The 10,663-nt window shown below is 37.6% G+C and overlaps 1 protein-coding gene across 3 annotated transcripts; it reads left to right on the top strand.

Moving 5' to 3' along the window:
* Positions 1-3,758: 3,758 nt before the first annotated feature.
* LOC113296450 (probable protein phosphatase 2C 55) lies at positions 3,759-6,980 on the top strand. 3 transcript variants are annotated; one of them, XM_026544759.1, is made up of 5 exons: positions 3,759-3,894; positions 4,347-5,271; positions 5,378-5,702; positions 5,936-6,085; positions 6,262-6,980. In XM_026544759.1, the coding sequence occupies exons 2-5, from the start codon at positions 4,514-4,516 to the stop codon at positions 6,565-6,567; spliced, it is 1,539 nt and encodes a 512-aa protein (XP_026400544.1). In that variant the 5' UTR covers positions 3,759-3,894; positions 4,347-4,513; the 3' UTR covers positions 6,568-6,980. The 3 variants fall into 3 exon arrangements, with proteins under 3 accessions (XP_026400544.1, XP_026400551.1, XP_026400548.1); XM_026544766.1 differs by having other exon boundaries at positions 3,764-3,894; positions 4,368-5,271; XM_026544763.1 differs by lacking the exon at positions 3,759-3,894 and having other exon boundaries at positions 3,918-5,271.
* The last annotated feature ends 3,683 nt before the right edge of the window (positions 6,981-10,663 follow it).

The raw sequence follows: 10,663 nt of genomic DNA, 5'->3' as shown, positions 1-10,663 counted from the left end.
TTCGTCTAAAGACTTTTGCGGGATCAAAGAAGCACTAGTAGTATCGTTGAGAAACTAGAATCGTATTGTTATTTAGTTTTATATTATTGATTTGATTGACTAACGACGCATTGAACCTTGATTAATATAGTTTGTTTATTCTGTGATCCTTCATTTCAACTATTCAAGGATAAACGATTTCAGAACTGATCTTTTGATTCAAGATCTGAAGATATGACTTTTGATCATCCTTTTCTAATTGATTCCATTATGTGTGTAATCGATCAATAGTGGAATCAAGTTGTTTGTGCATGTACTTTGAAGACTGGATGATTTCTTTTTGGTATTATGATCTTTGTGATAACTTTGTACACTTGATTAACTAGGATCCGACAAGCTTGTTTATCTCGTAGAGACTTGTTAAGCTTGTTGTATAGATCGATGATTTATCTAAATGTTTTCGTTTGAGATCTAACCTGATAAGTTTCCGAACTAAGGTTGATTATTTCGTGATCTGATAGCATGCACTAATCTTTCCTGTTCCAAGGGTGCATCAGTCAGGCTCGTGCTATACATGGATGATGCAAGTGGCGTATGCAAGCTCTCTTAACTTGCATACCAGTTAGCTTCCTTTCCTGGCAATGCCCAATTCGTAATTAGTGTATGCCTATGTCGAGTGGCTTGATAGGCAGTAATAGCATCCCAAGAAATGGAGTGCAACTTACCTCATCAAGTATGGAAATAATCATCTTTTACATTGCATTGCCGAGCCAGATGACATGAGTTATCGTAATATCGCAATTACCTCACAATTAGACCATATGAGGGACAAAGTGTCGGACCACTAATGCTGCAACTTATTGCGGCGGCCTACGTACCCTCCTCAATAACTCGAAAAGATCAAACGCTGATCGTATTTCATCAATGTCGGGATAAACGACTAAAGACAACTCGTGTTGCAAGGCCTAAGTTCAAGCAAAGACTAATCCAGATAGACCAAAGGTTCCTTCACCAAATAATACGCAAGATTGTGCATCATTAGCATTTCCTTCATTTTGCACCATAGTGGTGCATCTTTAGTTTGCGCAACAACAATGATGTCTACGCATCATATGTTATATCGACAAGGCTACATAAAAATATTGATGCTTTCGCATAATATGTACTTCACTAGCTAAGCTATAGAGGTTAATGACGTATTTCTCCTTCCTGCACCATCAACTACCCATCCCTATATATGTCTTATTGATATTTATACAAATTAAAGTTGGGGAGCACTTTGACATGCCTGCTTCACTAATCATGGTTGGGCAAGGAAACTAGATTTTGGGAAGATTCTTGGCTTGATGAAGGAAGATTATGTGATATGTTTCCTTTGGCTTATGAAGCTTCAAGGACCAAGGAGTTTGTGGTGGCTAGTATGTATGAAGTTAGGGAAGGTTGTATAAGGTGGGGGTTTATGTCTAGGCAAAGATACTCTCACACCATTTCAAGTGAAGTAACATCTATATCAAATCTTATTTCTTCCATCTCTATTCAAGAAGGTGTTTTGGATAGCCGAGTTTGGGTCGGAAATAATCACGGTCAATATACGGTTAAGGATATAATTAGGAGTGAAGAAGATCAAGGTGCGCCAAATTTTCCAACCGATGTTGTTTGGAGCCGGGAGTATCCTTGCAAAATCAATTTTTTCCTTTGGCTTCTTTCTCATGATATGATAATGACGGCGGATAAGCTTTTAAGAAGGGGTATGAATGTTTCTAGCTTATGTTGTTTTTGTAACGAAAACGATGAGACTAGTTCGCATTTATTCTATGAATGTTGGAGAACTCGGAGAATTTGGGATTACTTTGTTGAAGGATGCCGTTTTTCTTGGACTTACAATTCAAACGTCACAATAAATGTGAAATCTTGGAAGTTTAATTGGGGTGACGAAAGACTTAGTCGAATTTGGAATAACATTCCAGTTGCAATTTGGTGGTGCATATGGAGAGAGCGAAATGCAAGAGTCTTTGAAAACAAAAAGAAAAATTTGGTAAGCCTCATTAGAAACGTTAAACTACAAGCCTTCTTTTGGGGGGAATCGAACACAAGGATGCTAGGTCTAACGGCGAATATGGTGATTGCTTTATGAGACTCTTTATTTCGGCCTTTGTGAACTTGATCTTTGTTGTTTTGGGTTTGGAGAATTGCACTTCGCTTTTTTGTTCCCTCTTGTATTCATTGGGTTGAGGTACCCCTCTTATCAATGAATTTTCTCTTGACCGATCAAAAAAAAAAAATGTTATGCACCCTTGAGTAATGCGCCATAATGGTGCGAATTTAGTTCTGGCCCAATGACCAACTTGAGTATTCCACTATAATCGCTCTTGGCCAGCGTACCATGTGCGTGATGCACCATGATGGTGCGATTTTAGTCCTGAGATAACTTTCCATAAACACGCACCATAGGATTGCAATAAAGCTTTATCTCATCAAATGACACATCTTTAAGCATGTGCCATGCGAAAAGTACAGGTGTTACATCATGAGATTGAATGAAGAAGGACGGGAAACTGAACTTGAGAATGAAACATGAAGCACTTTATGACTAAAAATCACATTGTGAACTATTTTGATGATGTGATGAATGGTTTTTATAATGCTAAAGAAAACTTCAATGCTTTTGATTTGTGGACTATATTAGAAGCAAAGTATCAGTTTAGACTGTTAGAAGCAAGAAATTATTGGTTACTATGTTTATGGATTTTAAGATCTCTAATAATAAGTCTGTTGTGGATCAATCCATTGAACTTCAAGATGTCATTAACTAGATTCTTGCTGAAGGTATGCTCATGGATGAGCCGTTTCAAGTATTTGCGGTGATTGAGAAGTTACTATCTTCATGCTCGGAGTACAAAAGAAGGTTGAGGCATGAAACTTGCAGTCAGCATGACTGAATTAGTCAAAAAAATTGAAATATAAGAATTATTATGCACCAAGGACAAGAATGTGTCCACTCCCCCTATAAAACTCGAAATACCTGCTGGTTATGATTTATCTGCACCCATATGCTCGGAGAGCATTCGTTTCTGATATTTAAGCAAAGGTTGTCTTGCATTATCTAGACTTGTTTTTGATAGGTACCACTAATACCGACCTTGCAAACACATCACTACAATTGGTGCTACTTGCTAGGGATAGTATCAGTTTGACATTTTGTCTCTGTCCATAGAAAAGAGATAATCGAGGGAAATGAGAGCTTCTCACCACCTATATCAGAAGCTACAAGACATCCTACTTCTGTTACTTTCCTAGGATTGTATTCACACATTTCGTGAATCGTAAAATCACAGTTCGGGTGTCAAGCCCAGACATAAATTAGGCTGAAATATGGGCCCACTTTAAATTACGTTACTTTTGGATAACAAAGATTCGCAAGCGGCAACCGCCGTATGTTAGAGAAGAAGAAACAACGCCTAATTATTAACCTTCTGGAGCAGAAACTGATTAATGAACTTGACTTCTACAACCGTAACTGACTAAAAACACCTCAATAAAACACCTAAACAACAATGCTAACACTGACACAAGATTGGACTTTACGTTATCTAGTAAGACACAAAGTTGAAGGGTAGTTAAGTAAATACTGATACAAATCTGTTAAAATTGGAGACTTTTATTTGACTTAATTTAGGGTTTCATTTTCTTCCTTTCCTTTCACTAAAAAAAAATAATTAGTCAAAAAAAAAAATATCGTACGGAGGAGCTAAATTCTGCTGCTGCTTTCCAACTTTTTAAACCACAAGGTAAAACAAGGAAAATAGAAACGAACCACGTGGTTTCCACGAAACAGCAGAAAATTTCTGACTCTTGGAGTTTCAAAGTCTAGGGTTTCAGCTTCATACAAACAAAAAAAGTCATTCATCTCATCAGGTATGTTTACAATTGTTGATAAAGTAGACTAAATTTCTGAATTCTGTGGATGTTTTTCGGGGGAATCCGATATTTTGTTATAGAATTGTTGTCTATATCTTTTTGAAAGACTATTTTTATATTTGGAGTTTTCTTTTATCTTTTTCGTCCAGAAATCTGGAATGGGTTCTTACCAAGCTAGTTCTTTTCTTAGGGGTTTTGATTTTCATTGTATTTTCTTATCTTTTTGGAACAAAGTTGATAGTTTGGTTAGATATATTGAATATCAGTAGAAGATGTTTTGCTTTCTGGGCACCAATTTCAGGATAAGGAGATTTATCTCAATTTATGTGATTGATTTGATTTTGAGACTTTTCTGTTAATTGCCCATCTTGTCTATTATGAAGATCCCATTTTTTTGTTCTTTAAAAATACTATCTTGCCCATCTTTCAATCAGTCCTGATGTTTGCAGCATAATTCATATCTGGTGAAGGTGGAGGTGGCAGTTGTTGGTGATTCATTTATTGTGAACAAATGTATTGAAGGGAGTTATGAAATTTCCCTCTTGGAGTAGTTTTGATACTTGTAAATTCAACAATAGAAGAATTCAAGTAACTTTGTTTCATTGGAGAGGGTAAAATGCAATCATACTTCTCGAGGTTGAATCGAGCTTTGCAGCAGTCTGGGTCTGGGAGACAGGTCACTGGTGGCCAAGGACTCAGAAACACGGTTGAAACTCTACTTGATCGGGGAAAGTTGTTATTAGGGGATTCTGGGTTGTCTTTCTCGATACCATTCTCAACAATAGGAGATGTACATTTATTTTTACGGGCTGGAACAGTTTTAGCTCTGAGGTCGGATTCTCATGTAGTTAATCAGGGAAAGAACATATCTATGATGGGCACACTTTCGCGTACATTTTCTACTCCTTCAGTTGCTGGCCCCTCATTTCAGTCTTGTGAATATCACATTGATCGAGTGGTATCGAATTCTGCCAAATTATCTCCGGCTAATGTATTAGAGAAGTCATCAGTAGCTGTAGCTCGTGCTTCAAAAGCTGTGCTGCGTGATGACCCCTGTATATCTAGATTGGCTTCAAAGGATGGGCTTCTCTTGGAGTCATCTTTTTCTGGCAGAATTAAGGCTCTTCAGAGTTCCAGGAAAGCAAGCATGATTTTGAGGAGCCAAGAACCATCCAGTGTTAAGCATCTACATGGGTATATCCTTTTGGATGTAACTCGCAGGAGTTGCAACTCCAATCCATTTCATGGGCCAGAGAAAAGAGATCTTCATCACTCATCTTATGGATGTTACTCTGCCGGTACTGCACCTGACGTCTCTATTGATGGGTCTCCACGGGAAGAACAGCTTACCAGTTCTACGGCTTCAAATGATCAGTATGTTTTGGGGATTATACCAAGTGGTTTTTAGTATTCTTCGTCAACGAAAACCTCCTTATCATTTGAAGTTTGAATAAGTTTTATTGTTTAATGCTGTCCACAGGAAGATTTTGAGTGAGCAAAGCTTGAAGTTGCTATCAGGATCGTGTTATTTGCCACACCCTGACAAGGAAGAAACTGGCGGGGAGGATGCACACTTTATATGTGTAGATGAACAAGCGATAGGTGTGGCTGATGGTGTTGGAGGTTGGGCAGATCTTGGAGTGGATGCAGGAGTATATGCTCGAGAATTGATGTCTAACTCGGTGTCTGCGATTCAAGATGAGCCAAAAGGTTCTATAGACCCTGCCAGGGTTTTGGAAAAAGCTCACTCGAGAACCAAGGCAAAAGGTTCCTCCACGGCGTGCATCATAGCACTCACACCGCAGGTATTAATTTTCTCATATCACAATCTGTTGTCGGGATGAGTTGATGTATCAGCACTTTTATTGTGGTCCTTTTTGTATGATCAATACGTCTGGGTGTTTCTAGAATTGAATCTTCGTTCTTGGGGATTTTCTATGATTTTATGAATAGTTGTAATCAATCAAAATTTTAAACTACTGATAGATTGGAATCAGATTTTTTGGTTTCATCAGTTTGATTATACCCTTTACTGCAGGGAATCCATGCGATTAATCTTGGAGATAGTGGGTTTGTAATTGTTAGAGATGGATGCACCGTCTTCAAATCTCCTGTCCAGCAGCACGATTTCAATTTCACATTTCAACTGGAGAGTGGAACTGATGGTGATCTACCAAGCTCTGGGCAGGTCAGATAAAACATTTATGGTTTATCATATATTGACAGTGTTGACATGCCCATCAAGAACTTAGTAAAGCTCTTACATTGTGTTTCACTGTCAACTAGACACTATTTTTCTTGTATATAAAAATGTAAAATCCCTTCTGGACGGGTTTCATCTTACATGTGCTTATAACTGAACAGGTTTTTACTATTCCTGTTGCGGCGGGGGACGTCATTGTTGCTGGCACTGATGGGTTGTTTGATAACTTGTACAACAACGAAGTCACAGCCGTGGTTGTTCACGCAGTAAGGGCTGGCTTTGGACCTCAGGTGATGTCTCAGAAGATAGCCGCACTAGCACGACAGCGTGCACAAGATAAAAACAGGCAAACACCTTTCTCAACAGCAGCTCAAGATGCTGGTTTCCGCTATTATGGAGGCAAGCTCGATGACATCACTGTTGTTGTCTCTTATATCACTAGCAGTAGCAATAGCAATACCACGTGAGACAGAACCGACCCACTTCTCCTCGCTTTTTCCCTTCTATTATATTTTGTTAATATCATATATATCCTACACGGACTCTCAAGCACACGGTTGGGCCTAGGTCCGTAGAGTGTCCAAGTGTTGGGAGTATGGGATGATCCTCATCCCATATGGTTTAGAATTAGATCCTGTAAAAAGAAAAAAGAAAAAAAAGAAACAAAACTCAACTGTTCTAAATCTCTTGATTAAATTTTTTGACAACACTAGATCTTCCTAGGCGGTTAAGTTGGTGTTATATGTATCGGCTTGAAGTCCATTAACTGTTGGTACAAATCAACGAGCATACTGTGTGCATGTGTTCTGCATATACTGTTCTCTCTTTAATATAGTGATATGATGATAATGAAAGGTTGAATGGTAAGTTTGTTTCATGTGATCCTTGATTCAAGTGTTGAAATGTTGTTAGCCAGTTACATGCGAGCTAGATGTAAGTGTAAGAGCATGTGTCAAATGCTTTTCATGGGAATGTTAGAAGTTTTGTTATGGATTCATGAAAACTGTTGATACACAGCTTGTTCATAGACCTCATTTTCATCTAACGAGCTTTGCCAGAATAGTGAGTTGAAGTCTTCTTTTGAAAGACCACCAGCTAGAGCCAGCCACTCTCCCAAAGCACAATGACGGACGAGAGATTATTGATAAATTCACTTGTGATGATCCCATATCGCCTTTTGAAATGGTTAATGCAGTCTTGGTCCCCTCTATCTCCCATCTCCTCTCCTTTTTAAAAGAAGAGAAAAAGAAGAGCTGGTTGGATTGAAGAAGATTTCCATTTTCACGCTCGTTTGTTTCTTGCTTAAGCTTTCATGTCTTTTTGGCCCACTTGAGAGAAAGAAATCCCAAATTGTAACGCTGAAAAGCTGTCCTTCTTGGTCCTCTCCTATCTCCATAAACTTCCCTCTTTACTCTTCTTTAGTCTTACACCACAAACAGAGATTTACCAAACTCTATTGCCCACTCTGTCGGTACAACCACTCGGTCCCAGTTGATTAATTTCATACATATGCAGTATGCTAACTATCTGCAACTAGCCACATTATATGCACAATATGCAGGCCTAATTCTCGGAGATCATTCAACTTGGACCAGATTTGCCTCATGTAATAAATAAGGCTTGTTCATATGCAGCTGCCGCAGTGGTTCTGCCGAATGTGTTCCATGAACTTCCCTCCTCTTCCTTTGCGATAGGCTGAACGAAAAAACCAACGTACATGTAGGACCGGGGAGGTGATTGCATCAAAAGTCCCTACTTATTGGTTTACGGTAGGACCATGAAGTAGGTCCCAATGGGCGGCTTTTTGTCTGTCATGATGGTTTATGTTATGCGTTTTATTTTATGTTGGTAGGAAAAGAAATTTCATCAAGGTAAAACAGCCCATTCCATAGTGAAAACTACGGGGAGACCCATTCTATAGATTTTCTACACCGTGAAATTCACCGGCGGAAAAGTTCACGCGCGCATCTAATTTTCGTGAGAAAATTTCTCCCAAACTCATAATTTATAAAATTTGGTTTCTTCGTATCTTTTCTTCTTCTTCTTCTTCACGGGAATTTCTTCTTCAATTATTTTTCTTTTCTTCCTCCCAACTGTAACTTACTATGATAGACAGTATAATCATATGAAGATTGGAAACAATAGATGAATGAAATCGAAAGTTAGGGTTTGAGGTGATGTTATGAGATGAATCGAGATCTTGTTGTTTGTTATTTCCGAAAGATGTATGAATGTTTTTTTTTAATTAGGTATTATGATTGAGAAGATGGATCTGAGATGTGTTCTGAGATGGAGATAGGGTTTTGTAAATGTTTCAATCAAGTGGAACAAGAAGAAAAGTTAATTTGAGATTTAGAAAATACAGGGAATAATAATAAAGCTTATTTGAGCTTGGATGATGAACAACGAAGAAGAAGAAGAAGAAGAAGAAGATGTTGTTATGAGTGCATAACATGTCATGCAGTTAAAAAATGGATGTGTAACACATTAGCCGGCATCTTTGTTATTTTGTGTGAAATTGAAAATTGATGCATAATGCATCACGCAGTCGAGAAAATGGATGCATAACCTGATATGCATCCAAAATACGGCTGCATAATGCATTATGCATCGAGAAATTGTTGCATAATCTTTTATGCATCGAGAAAATGGATGCATAACCTGATATGCATCCTTAAATATGGCTGCATAACCAATTATGCATCAATTTGTTTTATGTACGGACTAAAATCAACCAAAACAATAGCTACATAACTCTTTATAGATGCATAACTTTGTTATGCATTCGAAAAATTGTTGCATAATTAGTTATGTGTCTGCATAATGTGTTATGCATCTGTTTTGGAGGCTGCATAATGAATATGTAGTCAGTTTTCGAAAAATTTCCCTAAAACGATGATCACCTCCGACTTTTTCGTGAAAAACAAAAATTTGATATTGTTGTTTGTACTCGTTGTGTAGCTCTCTTAAAAAGATTTCCAACGATATAAAATTTGTAAAATTTCAAGGTGCGGATTTTTAGATATGTTATATCCAAGTTGCGTTGTCAATTATACCCCTGAAAAATTAGGTTGCATAACGAGTTATGCCTGAAAAATAGTATGCATAACGAATTATGTATTGATTCTTAGTAATTTCGGATTATTTTGGGTGTCACGACATCTAAAATTAATTGTGGGCCTGACAATAAGAATATTTTTTTTTTGGGCCTGCCCCTAAGTTTCCCCATTCCATATCTATCACAAGTTGAGCACTAATACAATTTGGTGGTGTATCAGCCAATCTTTTACTGAATTTTTGAGTTTTTGAGTTCTTTCATCTTATTTTTCTCTTTTGAGTTTCTCTTTTCGCAACAAACTCCTCTGCCAACAAGACCTACTCTGAGCTAATAATGCTCTGCAAATCAGGCGACTAAAACGAGTCAACTCAGTTTATCATTTGTTCTCTTTTTTCTATCTCATATGTTCTTATAATCTTGATTCTATCTCTTTCCTTTGGTTTCTTTCATGATTTTTTCCTAAGTTATTCATGTCATATCATCATTAATCTGTTTTTTACACCAATAATAATTAGTTTCTTTCATTTTTCAAAGTTTCTTTTCTCATGATGTGTAACTAATTATTTACTTTGTTTTCTAATATGTGTTTACAGATTGAGTTATCTCTCATGGCGTTTGCCTCTATATGTGTTGTGATTATGGCGTTGTAAATACCCAACAATCGCTCCTATGTAAAACAATGTATTGTCAAAGTACTTTATTTAGGTTCGAAAATCAAAATCATACAAAACGAGCCTAAGCCAAGAAGTTGGCCGTTCACGTTTTGCTTCAATTACAAAGAGAGGAAATGGGTTGATCTTAGGGGAGGGAAAGTAAAGAAAGTTGAGGAAATCAGTGGTGATTGAATTGGGTGTGAGGTTATTGAACTATGGAAGAAGAAGAGCTTGGGAATGATAAGCTTGTTCTGTCTTCTGAATAGACAAAGTAGTCTATTTATAATTGTAGGGATCACTCATTATTTCCTCGTAAGTAGTGGAAATTGTGGAGATATCGAGAGATGGGAATAGTGGAGATAATGGTTTGGTTATGCCGGAAGTTTATGGAAACCTGTAAACCATCACTCCATTACTTAGCCACTTCCTTTAACTTCTTACCACTACCTGTAACTTCCTTATCATGGGATGTTGCCATGCCGCATGTTGCTATAAACCACCGAATCAATACCCATAAATAATCCCTCATGTAACATGTTTTGATTTCTCGTAGGAATTAGTAGAGTCATGGATTTTTTTTATAGTCTTGTCTAGATTGTCACGATACTTGACTGAGTAATAGCCTAAGCTAGCCAGACTTTGTCGGCGTATATTGAAGAGACAACTCAATCCAAGGGTATGTGTGACTAACGAGTTTGCCATAAGATGACATCATAAATAACTAACCATAATAATACACCAAGATACAGATACCAAGATAATGACTAGTCATAAGTCGTGTCGTGAGGTGCGACCTAGTTGATAGCTAGCCGAGCCGGCATGTACATGGGTGCTTATAAAGTTTTTGGCTAC

The sequence above is a fragment of the Papaver somniferum genome, chromosome 1 (genome assembly GCF_003573695.1).
Source record: "Papaver somniferum cultivar HN1 chromosome 1, ASM357369v1, whole genome shotgun sequence".
NCBI lineage: Eukaryota > Viridiplantae > Streptophyta > Magnoliopsida > Ranunculales > Papaveraceae > Papaver > Papaver somniferum.
Note: the sequence above shows the minus strand (reverse complement) of the source record. Positions and strands in the feature narration are given on the sequence as shown.